At 38.9% G+C, this 18,869-nt stretch overlaps 2 protein-coding genes across 3 annotated transcripts in view; one reads left to right on the forward strand and one right to left on the reverse strand.

The window, feature by feature from the left end:
* LOC143367024 (GDP-D-glucose phosphorylase 1) overlaps positions 1 to 18,869 on the forward strand; it is a 505,990-nt gene that overhangs the window by 110,193 nt on the left and 376,928 nt on the right. The window lies entirely within an intron of this gene.
* On the reverse strand, positions 11,647 to 14,082 carry LOC143366665 (uncharacterized). Its single transcript, XM_076807901.1, has 2 exons — positions 13,929 to 14,082; positions 11,647 to 13,581 (listed from the first exon to the last, which is right to left on the reverse strand). The coding sequence occupies exon 2, from the start codon at positions 12,480 to 12,482 to the stop codon at positions 11,931 to 11,933; it is 552 nt and encodes a 183-aa protein (XP_076664016.1). The 5' UTR covers positions 12,483 to 13,581; positions 13,929 to 14,082; the 3' UTR covers positions 11,647 to 11,930.

The raw sequence follows: 18,869 nt of genomic DNA on the forward strand, positions 1-18,869 counted from the left end.
TTAGGCATATTCCTATTATTTCCTTTTGGGAGTTCCATATTGCTCTGTGTGCTACAATAAAATAAATAAAATAAATTTTTAAAATGTATTTTAGGACTCATCTTGTGTATAAAAAATACTTGCCTTCTCTCAGACGAGACAGTGTTCAAAAAATCTAAAAGTTTCATCAATGCCCACTCTTTTTTGGGCTTCGCTGCCGACCCGGTGCCGTGTTTGTTGGCCCGCTTCTTCTTCATGAAAGAGTCGCGAATATTTTTCCACCGCGTTTTACATTCATCAGCTGAAATAGTTGGATAATATATTTTTGAGGGGATTCTTTGCTACTGGAGAAGCATTGAGATCGTTATCATTTGCATTCAAAGTAGATAAGTGTTGTTGAAACAAACGAACAGATTCTTTCCATAAACTAATATTTCCTATTTGAAAGGAAATGCAAAAGGCTTTATAATAAAATGGAACTTTTCAAACTGTTTTGAAGCTATTGATGGAGAGCATTTTAGAATATTGTGTCCACAGAATAGTGAATCCACATAAATATTGAATCCACTACAACTAAAAAGAAAGAAAAAACCTCAAAATTAAGCAAAATACAGAAGGATTGTGATAGCAGTGGTGATGAAAACGGTGAAGACATATGCATTTATGTCCAAGAGTCATATTGTTCTTTGAAATTGAATGAAGGTTGTAGACAGTTTACACCTTGTTGTAACTGGTTGGAGGACTGCAGAATTTGATGAGTTTCATTGTTATAGGTGCTAGGGCCAGCATCTAGTATGGTACCCGGTTTTACCCAGGCCATGGGGTAAAATCGTAAAAACGGATCATTTTTTAAATCATTACACAGGACCACAAAATTTTTTTTCTAAAATGCACAAACTCGACCACCTGTTCTATACGTATTTTTGGTCGTTGAATTTGAATCCGTTGCCCGTTTTGGCCCATCACGTCTAGTTTTCCCGTAAATTGCAAAATACTGTTGTAAACCTGTAAAATGCCATATAAATGCAACATATCCTATTTCCATAAACTTATAACGTCAAACTCTCTAATCTACTAATCCCAAGACTATAAAACATCTAATTTTATATTTCGTTAACCCTGTAAACCCTAAATCCGTATTTACACATATCTCCACAACCCACTGCGGGGCGTTTATACCTCAAACGCTGAAATAAATATTTTCAAATTTGCTCAATCTTCAAACTCGTATAACTTCGCCAAAATCCATCCAACGTTGATGAAACAAAGATCATTTTAAAGTTTGAACTTTCTACTTTTCGACGGTTTAAACCGCTTTTATCGAAATGGGTATCCAGGGGGTAAAATCCGCCCTTAAAGGGAAGTGTGCCAAACTGCAAAAAATTCTTCGTGTTTGTCAAGTGCTACGGAGTACAGAAAATATATTGTGCAGTTTCAAAAACAAACATGAAGAAATTATTGCAGCTATTCGAATATTCGAATAATTCGAATAATTTCGAATACGAATAATTTCTTCGAATATTCGAATATTCGAACCTTCGATTTTTTGTTGCCGAAAAATAACGTCCACCATAATGTACCAATATGTACCCATACCACCCGGAGTTCATACAGTACAATGTTGCTTCTTTAAACTATTTTATATTTTTTATTTTAATATTTAAAGAGGAGAAAGTTTAAAAATTATTTTAATTATGATACACACATTGGGAACACCCCTCCTTAAAGAGAGGGGACTTGCCCCCTGCGAATTCGGCGACGGAGGAGGAACCTTCTTCCTCTTGAAGTAATCGATGGGGAAAACCTCGCATCTGGTTGCCAAAAATTATTGTGGCTGATCGGCCAGAGTGCCCCGCCAGAGTCGCGATTTATGACCATATTGTCCCGCGCCGCGGTTAATAGCAGTACCTACGTCCAGGTCCGAAGCCATCGTACGTACTACCCACCGAGAGACCAATATACGGATTAACTCATTCTGAGACTGAAGAATGCCTAAAATTATTACAGACGGCATTACGTTCTTGACTGCTCTTTAGAAATGCTGGCAAACGTTCTTGGGATTATCGGTCGAAAACAACGAATGAATTCCCGCTTGGCTCCGATTTCCCTTTTGCCCCAACGCACAGTGGGCGTCAATCTCAAGAATAGAGAAAAAATTCAACATGCCACTTTTTCTAATCAAAATGTCGAATCTTATGAAGCTACTTTATAAAACACTATTCCTGGATCTGAAGAAATCGATGAAAAGTTTAAAACATCTTCATTTGTATTGCAATGACAAAATGTTGAGCGTACAATCTTTCCTTCACTTGTAAAACCTTTGTTTCTGGCATTTTGGGTCCCGTCACAAAATTAGGCGATTGGAAGGTTGCCCAAATATTGTATAATTACGTATGAATGTATTAACACTTTATGAACAGTATTTGGTATATAGGATAACATGGATACAGGTTTCCAAATATTCCTGCACTTTCCATAGTATATTGATATATTTATCAAATTGTTCTAGTTTTTTGGGAATTGTTGACTTAAATTTTCTAAATAACGGCAATCTTCCGTATGAGTTGTATATTAATACTTTTTTTTTACGAACTTCCTTAATTATATTCGGCAGTTTCAGTGCGAAAAATGTGATGCTGTTTAATTTTTCCCTATTTATTGGGATTCAGCCTCACTCTACGACATAGAATACAGGGAATTACTCCATTATTGGTAAATATTGCCAAATCTTGTTTTCGCAGTTGCAAAGCCAAATATATGTTTATTATAAAACAAAAATGAAATTTGCTAGGAAATTCCCGGAGGGTAACTAAAAAGACGATAATTGCTAATATTTCTTCAATGGGTTTCTTATTGAAAAGAAGAGTATGTAACTAATTCTTTGTTATTGCTTACCAAAAACGATACTACTCATTTCGGTTCCCAAAAAATTTGTGTCTTTTATATCATCAAAACTTAAAAGACCCAATTCAAAATTTTACATAAGAAAAAGCATACAAACTTTGACACGTATTTACACACAGATCATATGTAGACGCCACGATATTTTTCTCTTTTTTAGGAGTTACAAGAAATATATATAAAAAAAGCATAATCCCATAACTTTTGAATTCTGTCTTGTTTCCTTATCTTTGGGATTCTGTCCCACTGTGCCGCTGGATCGCAGCGCGGCTGCGGCTATGACTCAGTTTGGAGGAGTCGAGCGGTTTGTCACCGTGGCTAGCCGCGCGGCTAGTAGATTCCGCCATTATGGCGGAAAACAGACACTCATCCCATTGTGTTGTGTCTCGAGTAGCCTAGGTTGCTGCTGTAGCAGACGCGCGGCCGCGGCCGCTCGAAAACGCGGCTAGGAGAACGGTTACATGCTTCTCCATAAGAGCGGTGCTTAGGATTTGGCCGCCGGCCGCGGCCGCTGGGCCGCCGCCGACCGCGCCATGGAGACTCCACCTTAAGATGACTTTAAACCTTTGCATAATAGAAAGAATTGTGTTAAAAACATAAAACAAGGATAAAATTTTATAAAATTGGAATGTTGCGAAGCAATTCAGAAAAAAATATTGATGTAGATCACGACTCTGTACCTTCTTATTAACCGCATATCTACACTGAACACTGAACTCCACTGAATTCCCGTTCAAAATAAACAATGAAAATTGGGAAATTCAGTAAGGTATAATTCCAAAAATATCAGAGATATCGAAATCAAATTTGGCACACTTGAAATACATACCTCACCACTTAATCTCACAAAAAATTAGTCGAATTAAACAAGCAACAAAACAATAAATAACAATACTCAGTTCTGAATTGCAGTCTTGATGCAAAAATAACACGTCATGTATCCCTTCTCGCCCCCCTAACTACCCTAGTAGCAGCAATTTTTTTTTGTACGATAAAGATAAGGCTTTACCCTTTCCAATGCGACCAGTAAGAACACTGAACTCCCGTTCAAAATAAACAATGAAAATTGGGAAATTAAGTAAGGTATAATTCCAAAAATATCAGAGATATCGAAATCAAATTTGGCACACTTCAAATACATACCTCACCACTTAATCCCACAAAAAATTAGTCGAATTAAACAAGCAACAAAACTATAAATAACAATACTATTTCTGAAGAGTTTCCAGGTTGTGCTCTTCAAAGCCGTGTAGTCGCGTTAAAAATTAATGAATGTGAAAAACAATCATGCTACATTATGACCCAAATGTGCAATTAAATACCTGTAAAAAAAGTTTTGCAGTATGGCGATATTTTTGTAAAAGGATTTAGTGCCGCGTTTAGACCCGACCTGCCCCACTATGCGCCGACGAGGACGGAAGACAGGGGGAGACGTTGCCTCTGTCTACTCCGGACTATAGTAAGGCTGTAGTGCGCACGCGCAGGAATACGAAACATATGCAAGAATGAAACATGAATTCATTGTACTTTGTCGTGTTTCGAGTGCGAATTTTATGCAAATTAACATTTTTACAAACAAAAATAATGAATTGGGAGTTGGAGAAAAGTGTGTTATATTGTAAATAATGTCAAGCGTATGTCATTTTTCATATTTTGTATGTTTTTGGAATTTGAACAGTTTTGTCCATTTTGGTATATGTATAATTATTAAATGTATAATTGATAAATATAATTTCATATTTATTTGCATACCTGGTATATTTTTATGGAGAACCTGGAATATAAGAAGTATAAGTAATATAATTAGTGAATTGTAAGCCTGAAATGGGTTATCATAAATTAAGTGTTGCAAAGCAAAAATAAAAACATAAAAAAACATCTAAGAAAGCATGAACCTCCATGCAAGTAAAATACACAACCCCATCATAAATGTTTGTGCCCATTAATCACACTGCGAATCCTTATGCAATTATAATGTATTAAAACATGCAAAGTATGTAAAAATATATACAAAATATATACAAGATTGTTCGCACAAGAACGAGGGGCACCACGCACTTGTTTTTAACGCGTGAGCAAGTTTGTGTTCACGCGGCGGAACGTATAGATTTAAGTGAGCGCTGTTAACGTTGTTGTAATGTCGCCACAATAAACTAGGGTGCTTAATAACTAATTAAAGAAATGTTACTATTAACAGTAAAGCACTTAATTTACATGAAATTGTACACGCGATTGCGCGAGGCCGAAGCGAAGAATATAGAAATACTTGTTTCGTATTATCGGAGCACCGATAGCTCTTTTGTTTCGCGTTAGAAGAAACAGCGGTGTTTACCGGTACGCGGTTCACAAGCAAGAGAGCGATCGCGGAGACAGAGCGGGCCGAGCCACCGATTCGGGTGCCGATGATGCATGGCCAATCAGAGAAGTACACGTGTGTGTCGCGCGATGCTGCTAATTAGTAGAGGGAGATAAGCTAATTAGTATAATTGTCGGCCCCGAGATGGCCCGACCAGGCTATCGCCGCGATCGCTCCAGCCGCTGACCCGGTATCAAATAGCGCGTTTAAAAGTCGCGCGCTTCGAGGCAGCGTGCACGTGCCCGATTGGCTGCATCGCTGTGGCCAATCCCAAACAAGATATATACAAAATATGTACAAAATATATACAAAATATATACAAGATATATACAAAATATGTACAAAATATATACAAAATATGTACAAAATATATACAGAAGTTCATGCAAATTACACGTTTGCAAACAGTATGTTCTTATGCAATTTTTGTCGAAGGTGAAGCCGTGCGCCTAATTGCCTTTCAGTGGCCTTTTTCGCATATGTTACAATCCGTATATTAGCGTATAAATCTGCAATTAATTTTAAAATTTGCAGCTCGTGCAGTTCCTCGAAACCATCACTCTCTAGAACCGGATGTAGTGGTTCAAATAATTGAAGCATGGTATTGCTAAATTTTTGATATACCACAGAGCATATCCGATGTTTGAAATGATGGTGATTTAGCAATTCTAATTTGATTTCTGCACGAAATGCTTTTTCTGCATACTGCACAATCTTATACATGGTTTCGGATGGACAACACAACTTCCCTCGATTAATAAAGCTTGTAAATGTACTGTATTTATTCATATTTATAGAATATGAGTGATCGTTATTATCAGAGCGAAGCAAACATTTTTCGCAATATGAGCAGGATAATTTGACTAAATTTTTTTTACTATTAATTCACTAATATAATAGAATATATTTTCTTGTAAAGAAGTTAAATCTACACTATATATGCATAACATAACGTCGTATAATCTTTTATCTTCTTCGGAATCAATATCATTTTGTTCCGTAATACTCCGTTTACTACTGCGGAATTCCAAAATCGGCATTGATTGTGTATTATCCATCAAGCAATTGGCGTTTATACTGGGACTGACCATGTTTCTGAACAATAATTTTCTGAATGCCTAAATAAACTGTAAACAATTGGGATTGTCATTTCTACCGCCACTTGACCTTACACAGGAAAAAAACCTGGTGGGTTCTGTTTCGTTAATAAAAAGATGGAAAGGTCTAAAATACTTTGCATTTTAACTAAAAACCCAATGGCAAATGTTCTTCTTTTGTGAAATAATATATTTGTACCATTAATTGTTAAACTTTTTACATACTGTGGGCGCATTGGAAAAGAATTGTTTTATATACTCCACGTTATGCATAAATATGGGAGACTTAAATCCTTGGCCATACGAAGACCGGCTGTTAAGGATATCAAATAGCTGGTCAAATATTCTTATAAACTCCGTTGTGGCTTCGCTATCTACAAATCTCTCATCTCCACTTGTCCGTAAAAAGTCTATTGCGTCCGCAACACCACTACTTAAAACCTGCGCTGCCAAACGCACATTCATTTTTTTATTCTGAAATTTAACATGCGCTGCGGATATCTTGTTTGCCAATTTGTGGTCTTCACTTTCCTGTACCTCATGCAATTTTTGTATAAAGTGGAACAATATTTTGCCCTTAGGCGATATAATTACTTCTTCCGCAAAAGTGTTTCGGCACAACTTAAGCATATGGCAAGCATCGAGAACACAGTAAATTGTTGTGTTTGTAGCTGGATGTTTGAAAGACGTTATCATCTTTGGCTCATATAATTTGCATCCCAACAAATTGAAAGTTTTTAAATTTGTAGCGCATCCATCGCAAATAATGGAACGAACAGTTATTCCAATGTCTTGAAGCATTTCTGTTGCTACGTTTAAAATTTGGCACTGTAATTCGGCTCTAATTTTATTAATAAAAAAATATCCAATTGCAATTTTTAGTTTTCTTTGGTATGAAACAATTTGCAACACAAGTACTTCTGTGGCCAGTTCTTCGGAGTCAGTGTGGGTGATGCCACCGTAATCAATATAACCACGGTATTTGTCTGTTTTCTTATCATACACTATTTCACTCCGAATACTCATGGCATCAAATAATAATGCCACGTCTTTCAAGCACTCATTTGTTTGTACTTCTTCCTTCAGGAAAGCAAGCACTTCGGCATTAAATCCTGGTTGACATTTGTACGTACTCAACCATGTACGTAATGTAGGCCCACTAGGCAAGTGCAGTTCTTTCCTGATGAAATGATAGGCCTTGGGAGAGTAAAAGTATAACGTTAAAGCAAAGCTTCTCATCTCCTCCGTGTATCGTTGTCTACTGCGTGCAACTGATGCATTCTGCACTTCATTTTTAAACATGGCTAAAGGAAACCCACTAAACTGGTTCTCCAACGCCTCCTCTATACAATTGGTGGTTATACCGTTTTCTTTTAAATGCTGAATGACATCAGCCATTGTGTTAAGGCTGCCGTCTCATCGGGCCTTGAATGTGTACGTACGCTCACACAAGCTATGAAAAGTGTGTACGTATACGCGATGTAGTAAACAAACCATTTCAACCAACTTACGTCGTGGAATCGGCAAGAAGGAAGCTTTTGCGGGTATAGTTGCCTCCAGTAGACATCCGTGCAGACGAGTCTGGTGCGTTTGAACGCTAATAAGCACCGTACGTTGAAATAATAATAAATTTATGACTCGAAAACTGACAGAATGAAGCTTCAAGGTTTCTCCGTCACCAGCGCTAGTGGTATATTTGAGCCATGTAGCATCAGCGTTATACCACAGACGAGGTATAGAATAGACCTATCACCTTATGGGACTTCGTGTCGCCACCCAATCTGTGTTACCGACCCATAATTTGAGGACTGAATTTAGCGACCTCTGTTCATTAACAGCGTCCATCTCCACTGTTCATTCATTTTTGTCAATTTTGTAATACACGCTACCCGCACAGCGAACTCAGGGATAAATTTCCGGAAGTAACTTGCGAGACCAATAAATTGCCGGACCTGTTTCACATTACATGGGACAGGGGAGTCTAACAATGTCTTAACTTTACCTTTCCCCGGACTAATACCGTGTGCTATGGTGGTCATAAAAAACTGCATTTCTCCATATTTAAGCTAAAACCGGCTACGTCAAGTGCCGTTAATACTCGTTCTAAACGTTCTAACCCTTCCTCAACCGTTTGTGACGGAATCAAAATATCGTCGAGATACACCAAAGCTATGTCATTCCTCAATTTTCCAAGGGCAACGTTTATTGCTCTTTGAAATACCGCGGGAGCATTAGCTAAACCGAAAGGCATACGCAAAAACTCGTAATGCCCGTCCGGTGTTACGAAGGCGGTCTTTTCAATAGAACAGGGCGCGATCGGAATCTGGTAAAAACCGGAGGTCATATCTAACACAGTGAAATACTTCGCCTTACCCAAACGATCGAGCTGGTCGTCAATTAGAGGCAATGGGTACCTATCTTTTTTGGTAATTTTGTTAATAGCCCGAAAATCTATACATAAACGGTCTTCACCATTCTTTTTCTTAACGAGTATCACCGGACTTGAAAACGGCGAAGCACTCTCGCGTATCACCCCGCTAGCTAATAAATCATCGATTATTATTCGAACCTTTTCACGCTCAAATATAGATAAACGGTAAGGGCAATAATTTACTACCTTGTCCTCTCGAAGCTCGATCTTGAGGTCTCCAGTACTTACGTGCCGCACTGCACTTCCCGTTGCGATCATGTGCTTACGTGGTTCCAACAACCTTTCCACGGCATCACGCACAACATTGCTTCCAACGTTGAAGGAATAACACAGCGGTGCCGAATCCTCCTTGCCTGCTGGGGACATCGACGGGCGTCGTCGTAGCTTCGTCGTTCCGTCGGAGTCCGTCAGAATTTGCACCTCGTGTACAACTGCATTTTTCCCAATTACCATATCGTATGACATGACAGATTCAGAAACTACAAGAACTGTTGTGCAGCCGACTGTAGTTAGAGCAGAATCGCCCAGTGTTTTAATGACCACAGTAAATGGGTCTATTCTGCAATTGGCATGCTTAGCCATCCGCTCCTTAACGAGAGAGCAGGTCGCACCATTGTCGATTAAACAGGATTGAACCGGCATATCCCGTAAAATAACGGGGGTTAGCTTATGGTCCATCGAAAAACAAGTATTAGCCTCAAATTCAGAGGTCTTCAGTCTTTTTACATCCTTATCTTCACGGGAACTGCGCTGCTTGGCCCAACAGTGAGATTCTTCATGACCCCTCTTCGAGCAGAAAGTGCATACGGGTACACCGAACCTCTTGGCGGACTCTTGCGAAAAGGGCGTCGCTTTCCGTTTTCTGGGACACTCCCTGTACAGGTGTCCCGTTTCTTCACAGCCAAAACAACGTCTCTGATCCGCATAATCACGGTAATTACGTACGAATCTCCTGTCTTCGTCCTTATCCTTTATCGGTGCTTTCACAAAATGCGAAATCCCACTCAGTAGCTCCGCAGTCGTCTCGTAACGCGCGTTCATAAGTGATTGACGCACAGTTGAATCTGTCACATGGCCTATGACGAGGCTAACCAATTCGCGCGGTGTAAAATTGATTCGTGTTTGTCCGTAATATTTTAACTTATTCCGAGCGTACTCTGGGTAAAAGCCCGCAGAGTCACTGTTGTAAGCTACGGCGCGAGTCAACCGTTCACACAACCGATCTTCGGACATGAACACCGAGCACATGTCTTCTCGAAAATTAGCCCACGTTCTCGGATTGCCATCCCACCCCTGGTACCATCTCTTAGCGGACCCAACAAGAGCATGGGTGGCCAGGCTTAATCTTTGAGACGCGGGGAGTTTTTCCGTAATTTTTTTCACAATATCACACCACCTGCTCGCGTCGTCTCCAAGATCTACGCCACTGAATTCCGGCACAGCATCCACAGACGTTTTATCCGGCACCGCGGACGAGGTGGAGGGTACCGCACCTGACGCAACCGTTCCCATAAAACGTCGGAAAAGCTCCTCAAATGAAGGCGTAACCGTAGCAGATTCGGCCGATTTATCAACACGGTTTGGTGGCTTGCGACCCGACATTGTGTACGTGGATTTGACAAAGTAGACTTTATCGCACGAATCCCACTTCTGATGTCAGAAACACTACTTTTAGGCGCGGCAAGAGCTACAACGAGACGCGCTCCAGGATAGTTCTGTGGTAAGTGCCGTGGGGTTCATCACAGTCCTCTTACCAAAAGGCATAGCCTTCCCCACCCCGTGGCCAGATCCTCCAGGAACAGAGTTCCTATTCATTAGCAATACGGCGTCGGGCCGCTTGCCATTCCCATATTCTTTATCTCATTCTAAACAACCAATCCTTCGACACCCGATAGCTAGGAGACCCAACGTGGTCACCAACCATCGCCCGTCGCCAGGACTGTTTAGTCTCGCGTACCCTCTACAATCAGGACCGCACACAGGCCAAGTCCCTGCCATAAAATCTCTGAAGGCAAGACAGCATGGGGTCATCCGCCCTCGGCCGCCTCCATAAATTTGGTGACGCTAACAGACGTGAGATTAATGCTGGCCTCCCGCGATGCCTGTGACAGCGTGGTAGGAATAATATCCTGCGGACCGTTGTAGCGTTGAACAGAAGAAGTGTCATCCTTTCGGAGATACGTGATGCCTCGCTTCATCCATACAAATTGGATGTTATTAGATCGAGCAAGTTTTTTGGCCTCAGCAAAACGTTTCCGTTCTTCAGCCGTAGATCGTTCATTTATATATACAAGCGTACGGGGCCAATCAGCTATGAGGTCAGACGCATACAAGTCTCTTTTCGCCCGTTTGCAAGAGATCCAGTTGTCACACGTAAACACTGAAACGAATCTTACTATGAGAGGCTTCTTATTTGAGCTACTACGGTGAAGACGTTGGGCAAAAGAGACATTATTCGACGTATATCCAATATTTAACGCAGTTGCAATATGAGCAATCGTGTCATTCAGTTCCTCGTTAGGCACATTGGGCAAATTAGTTATAGCAATTTCAAGATCCCGACTGATGTTCAAGATGTTCCAGATTGAGGGGAAACTGTTGAGAATGTATGACAAAGAAGTTTTGACCTTGAAAATCTAAGTCAAAGTTGACATTTTCGAAGAAAAGGGTCTAGCAGGGTAAGCATGGGCAAACGGCCCTCATGCCGGTTCTTGGAGTTGTTATTTTTTAAACAATGTTTAAAAATTTTAGATCGCTACCCCCCTGTTTAAGGATAATACGAGGGTAAACGCCCTTAAAGTTATTATTTTTTTTTCTCGGTTACTACTTAAGATATTTAAATGAAAAAAAAAAACGAAAAATAGCTACATAGGGTAGGGGGCCCATATTTCGTCCCCCATTTGTATTTGACCCTGTAGAGGGTGTATAAAATGTTAGAATGAGCTGGCACTTGGTATCAATTTTCTTTGAACATTTCTCTATGTATCCATGAATCGCAAAATGAGATCGTGTCATGTCAATACGAGATAATAAATAAAATGTGAAAACATGCAAAATGTGAGATCTGAAAAAAGGTGTTCCTAATTTCGTCCCCCCAGAAAATGTTTGTAAAACAGGAAATAAATTGAAAAATTAATTTTTTTATTGATACAAGCAATCTTACAGTTTATGTGTACAAGCAATCACGGCAAATGTACGTCTTGCTTGTGGATGACCGGCAGCATATTTCGTGGAACCACGTAAAACATTTAGTGCAGCGAATCCATTTTTCGCCACGCTTATCCTGTGAAAACATTTTGTCATATACAGGACATGTCGTGTCATCCTCGTTATCATCGTCAGTAGAATCGTACTCAATGTCTACATAACTTTCGCTGTCACTAGGAGTTGGTGCTCTCTTTTGTCTTGTCTTCTTAGAGGACGAAGGCATTGATGCATTTCTCTTCCTCTTAGCAACTGGAGTATTTTTCTTCGTAGAACAGTTTTCAAGATTTTTTCTGTGTGCCAAGCCTGTCACCAGAAGAGCAGAACCTCGCCTGGTAGACGTTGATGCTTCGATGACTGGAACTTCTCTGATGTCTCTGGGTGTGGTGGTATTGGCTTCATCTGCTTCAGTCATCTCTTCCAATTCTTGTTGTCTTGTATCGTGAACCACAAAATCAACATCGCTGAAAACGTTGGGATTGTACGGCAAAATCCCTGTTTTTTCGGAAACCATTTATAGCAATTTCCACAGTGGCAGCACGCAAGTAACCTTCATTGAACAATCGTGCTATTTGCAAATTGGTTACGACGCGTCCAGGATTGCAGCTCAGCCAATTTTCGATAGCTTGAGCGTAGTAGGTTTTGAAGGGAAACATAAAAGCGACATCCAAAGGCTGCATTTTTGCCGTAGAGTGAGGTGGTAGGCAAACGATTGAAACTCCATTCTTACATGCATAGTCGATAACGTTGATGTTTCTGGTATGAGAATAGTGTCCATCAAACACTAGCACAACAGGATCCTTTTTAGTCGGTTTCACGACGGAAACAAAGTGATGAAATCATTTTTCGAAAAGTTCTGTTGTAATCCATCCAGACGGGTGAACGCCTGCAATGATACCTGGAGGAGCCCCATCTATAAGTTCTTCCTTCATATTTTTTCTGGGAAATATCATCATTGGAGGTACATATTGCCCTGCAGCAGACATGCACATTACTGTTGTGACTAACGAGCCTCTTTCAGCGGACGATAATTTCTGGACCTGTTTCTTGCCTTTCATGGCGATTATTTTCTTAACTTTATGCTGAACAATAGTAATACTACCCGTTTCGTCAACGTTAAACAGTTTTAACGGGTTGAATTTAATTTTCTGTAGTTCAGGGTATAGGATGGAATAAAATAGCTTTACGTTTTCTTTAGTAAAGCCCTGAATTCTAGCCATCGATAGGGACTCAGGTTTCCTTATTGACAACACAGGGTGCCTTTTAAGAAAAAAACGCAACCACTTACGACCAGCTGTTTTCTGCTCAGTTGGAAAAGGATGTTTGATATTGTTACAGACTGCAAGCTGAAATGCCATTCGGCAGACGTCCTTCACAGTCAATCCATAAAAATGACTGAGTTTCTAAATGTGGTGGTAAAGTGGCCTTTCGTCCAATACTTTTATTTACCACAGCTTCTGAAGAAAGATTGCCGCCTTTTTTATGTAGTCTTCCAATGTTGCACGAGGAACATTGAACGTCTTACTCGCGGTTTTGTAGCTCATTATCTTGGCCTTTACTTCGTTAATTGCTTTTCGCATGGATTCCTTATCCCACTGTTTTCGTTTCAGCATCTACAAAACATTAAAAATTTCTACTAAAATTGCTTGAAAACCGATAAAAGATAATTCACTCCTGTAACTGTTCATGTTTCAGCCCTTTTTATTTCAAATAAAAAGTTTTTAGAAAATCGTTCTCAATTTCGTTTAGAGTTCCTAATTTCGTCCCCGGGACGAAATTTGGAATTCGCGCGGTTTCAATATGGTGATCGCTCTAACAGACCACGCGAGTGATGGCCATCAAAGTTATTGCGTATAAGAAACTACACGATATGCCCGACAAAGTGCTACAACTTCGAATTCGAAATAATATTCACTTCTACGAGTAACATGCTGTCATACTGAAGTCTGTAAAAACTCACCGTGCTCGAAAATCTTCTTCTCCTTCGCAAACGTACAAACACCTAACCAAACACTTGCAAGTCTCTCAGAATACTGGCGTATACTGATGCAACATTTTCCACCAGATGACACTGCAAATGCAAACATAGCAATCGAGAAATGCAGGGGGACGAAATTAGGCGCGGAGACGAAATATGGGCCCCCTACCCTACTAACTGCACTTCATATATTTTTCTAAAAATTATATATCAATTATTAAGGGTAGAAAAAAATTAAGAATAATCCTCTATTATCGAGTTATTATATATAAAAACTTGAAGATAGTCGAGATGGTGGAACATAGTTAAATAATTTAATGAAGATCAATATATTATAAATAGGTGGGGTTTTGTGACGAGAAAGAGTATTTGTCGCGAGCCTGAGCACGTTTCATTTAAATGCGAATGGAAGAAACGATTGCGGTGCGTTTGGGAGATCGAAATGTAAATGAAGAGTGTTTGGGATTTATTGTTTATGTATAGTGTCGGGCAAAGAAGCGAGTCGTGAAGCGTGCCGTTAGCGTAATCAGCGGGAGTTCGAAAATCATAGGTAATAACGATAAAGGTTGATGTCATTATTGATTATTATTTATTAATCCTCGTCGCTATTTACGTCAATAACTGCCGTTGTGTCAGTTGCATCAAATATATTTGTTAATATTTTGGACGGTATAACTATTTTGGATTTAAAACGCCCGTGTAATAATAAATAATCGCAGCGACGTGCGAACAGTAACCCACTGCCCTGTTGCCATTCGCACAATCGCACGTATATCGTTGTATTGCCGTGTAGCTGATAGAATTTGGTATATATTCGATATAACATTTGTACGTTTTGCGACTGATATGTCGCGAGCGGACTTCATCCTTATAATGTTAGTGGTTTCCTTTAAGTACTCCACGGTCAAACAATTTTCATTATTCATGAGTTCAGCAAGATAACACACTGCCTGTGATAATTAATATGTGCCTGTAAATAATATTCGGTATTTAAGTATTTATTGTTCCTTAATGTAACATATTGCTTGCGGCACCTAGTACGTACCTGTAAATAGTATTTTTAAATCCTTTTTAGTCAATTTTGGAAAATCCATTACAGATTCGGCAGTCATTACAGCAAAAGGTTTCTTACGGCGACTTAATGTTTGAGTTTCTATTAGTTTTTGTAGAGTATTATCTTGTGTTTGGCGTACTTTCATATAAGTAATAATTAAATCTGCAAGCTCTGGATCTGATTCTACTCTTTTTCCGATTGTATTGTGCAAAATGGAAGCTATACGACATAGTGATTTAAGGGTCGGTAAGAGTTTATTATCCATTTTATGGTGCAAGAGGCGATATTTTTGACCTATAACATCATGCAACGCTTCTACTACCCATCTTATTTTTGTAATAAACTGTGATGCAATTTACCTCTTCAGTTGTCAATTGCATTCGCTTCCCTTTACATGCTGGCATCAAAACATTATATCCCTGATTTTCCATATACTTCACAACATCTCGGAAGCCACGGTCGGCGATACAAAAATCACCCGGTCGCAAAAGTGTTTTTATTCCGGTGGAATCTTCTAATAAGAGTTTTTAATATTGTCGCATCATTCATGTTTCCGTTGAACGGTCCTGCTGTATCAACTATATAACCATTTGTTGTGCATATTGTGAATGGTTTGCATAGCGATGTTTTTTTTTTACCGGAATACGACTTTCTCTGATATTCATTATTTTTACTTTTCTTGTGTCGAACGTAAGTTCCGTCAAATATTACTGCTAATTCAGATTCTCTCATTGCAAAAATTTTTTTGTAACATAGGCGGTTTCATTGAAAATTAAATCATCTCTGGATTTTGCATTTATTCCAAACTTACTTGATAAAATATCCTTCTCAAATGCAGTTACTATTTGGTGGAAATATTCAGACCAAATATACTTTGAATTATCCCATTCGAACTACCGCTTCTAAGTTTAAATAAAAATATAACTAGAGACTGCGTCACGGTTCGGGATTCACTATTCCTCATATTAAGCAGCATGCTCTCCAATTTTTTAATAGTTTCCCACTGAAACCCAGTGAATGCGTACAGTTGCTCTTCACTTAAAGAAAAGTCAGCTATTTTATTAAATAACGATGAGTCCACATTTATTGACAGTTGTTCCAAAAATAAGGAAACATCTGATACTTCTATTGAGCTGGATGTGGAATGAATACGTAGCAAATGTAAATCGTTTGTGTAAAATCGTTTTTTAAATACATGTGTACGGCAACACCGATTGCCTTTCGGAATATAAATTCTTTCCTGTGTAAATACTTGGAGGAGTGCTTCTAATGGTATCACGATATGTTGACCGCGTTGTAACGTTCAGCTGTCCGAGAACAACTGAAGCTAGTAGGTCCTCGAGAGGAGAGCGGCGTCCCCTCGAGTATAGGATAGGTGGGAGTTCGTTATTACAACTAAGGATTAAAATCCACGACTTAAAAACTTAACAATGACTTTATTTGACAATACTTATTCTAATATTGCTTACAGTCTACGATTATATATTCTGTTTTTGGGTTTTCTATAGTTTTTTATATTTATGCTAATTAATGTTACGTGAATATTTATTAAAGTATATGTATATATTGCAGAGTTCGGCCGCTACTGTTTCCGGAGCGAGCTCGATGACTCTTGGCACTGTCTGTAGTAAGAACGGCCGCTACCGTCTCCGGAGCGAGCTCGTTTCTTTTGACAGAGTTTTTATTTTATGCTCTTCGAGGCCTTGCTTTTACCAAGAACATTGGCCGCTACCGTCTCCGGGGCGAGCTCGATGCCTTTGTGAAAGCGAGGTTCTATAACTTCAAAATACAAAGACCAAAAAGGAGCACCAGTAACTTTTGTACACTGGAGATTCGCCGCTACCGTCTCTGGGGCGAGCTGAATCTCGCTAGTTGAAACTTAAGCTGCCTCTAGGTTTAAGTATTCGTCAGTTGAGAGAGAGAGTATTCGAATCATAACCTTAAATGCCCTGGAATGCTCGCGCTGCGCATCGTGCGCCTCCTTTTATACCCGAAATTTGATGGCTGGCGCATGCGCAGTGAGTCGCTATTTATTATTTTGCTTTTTACTCGCTTAATACATTATATTTTATCTTGCGCTTTTGTCAGTATTTACATTAAATTATTCCTAACTTCTCTATAACATTTATTTCTTTAGTATTCGGTTGAATCATTAATTAATTATAATTCATGTATAGAATAATTTTGTATGGTAACGTAGGACGATTTCGCGATAATGAAGATCGGTTTACTTTACCGGCGGTCGGTAATTATCGGTTCGGATCCGCGTGGGACGTTACACGTGACTGGCATAAAGTGCAATAATTATGAGTCGAAGCAACTCTTTTGAATGGTAACTCTACGAAAGTGTCTGATGTCTGGCTACTATCCCTTGCATAGAATTCTGGATCTATTGTAATATTATCAATATCACTACTGATATCAGTGCCACACAATTTTTGGTTTCTATAGATAATAAATCATTTATTGCAAAGTACACATCCAACTGTCACAGTGTTGGTACAGTGTTCCTGATATTTAACTGCATCGTCATCCTTAACAATTCGTTTCACTCTTCCCGAGATTTCTTTTATATGTACGTTACATTTAATGCATTTCTCACTACTATTGTTATTAGACATTTTTCTAAATAGTAATGTAGTAATCTTATATAGTTCTAGATAATATTCTGAATCTAAATAATTGTAACGAATTGAATAATATTAATAATACAATAAACTCTGGTCTTTGCTTCGTGCCAATTGTTGGAGCGCCTGCGCGTAACGGTGAAGGTAGCTGCGGAACAACGCGCATGCGCTAAATTCGAATATTTCCCAGATATTAATACCCCCCCCCCCCCCATAAACATGATTCATGTACGAAAGAAGCTAATTCCCTTTAATTCACGAAAAGTTCTCACGCAAAGATTGTGAAATCATCTTTGCTAATTCCAATTGTTCCTTTAATCCTTTAATTCACGAAAAAAATTCTCACGCAAAGATTGTGAAATCAACTTTGCTAATTCCAATTGTACCTTTAATTCGCGAAAAACATTAAAAACATTCTCACGCAAAGATTGTGAAATCAACTTTGCTAATTCCAATTGTAATCTCGTTCTCCGTTCGAACACTAATTCCTCTGTCACTTTTTATACTTGACATTCTTTTATTGGCCACAAACCAATTCAGTGCTCAGATTTTCAGCTTCGGTTTTAAGGAATTAGCGGGCGTTGTATAAGAAAAAACTATGAAGTCGACTTAAAACAAAATGTTTCATATCACTAGTGCAGGTTGGCGAATGTGCTATTAATCTATTACCGACTTTGATTCGTTTAAATTAGTCTCTACCAAGTTTTTATTATTTTCCATCGTAAAACGATTTTCATATGACATTTTTAACAGAATATGTCCCTCTTATAAAAGTTTTTGTGTCAACTACAGGCCTCGCCCGCTAATTCCTTAAAACCGAAGCTGAAAATCTGAGCACTGAATTGATTTGTGGCCAATAAAGGAATGTCAAGTATAAAAAGTGACAGAGGGATCAGTGTTCGAACGGAGAACGAGAATACAATTGGAATTAGCAAAGTTGATTTCACAATCTTTGCCTGAGAATGTTTTTAATGTTTTCGTGAATTAAAGGTACAATTGGAATTAGCAAAGGTGATGTCACAATCTTTGCGTGAGAACTTTTTTCGTGAATTAAAGGGTTAAAGGTACAATTGGAATTAGCAAAGATGATTTCACAATCTTTGCGTGAGAACTTTTCGTGAATTAAAGGGAATTAGCTTCTTTCATACATGAATCATGTTTATGGGGGGGGGGGGGATTTCATCACTTTTTTCATATTAAATATTTTCTAAATAATCCTACCTTTAACCTTGATTAAATATG

The sequence above is a fragment of the Andrena cerasifolii genome, chromosome 3, assembly GCF_050908995.1.
Source record: "Andrena cerasifolii isolate SP2316 chromosome 3, iyAndCera1_principal, whole genome shotgun sequence".
In the NCBI taxonomy this organism is placed as follows: Eukaryota; Metazoa; Arthropoda; class Insecta; order Hymenoptera; family Andrenidae; genus Andrena; species Andrena cerasifolii.

Excerpts from the sequence above, each read along its gene's own strand:
- LOC143366665 (XM_076807901.1), bottom strand. The coding sequence starts at position 12,482 with ATGGTTTCCGAAAAAACAGGGATTTTGCCGTACAATCCCAACGTTTTC.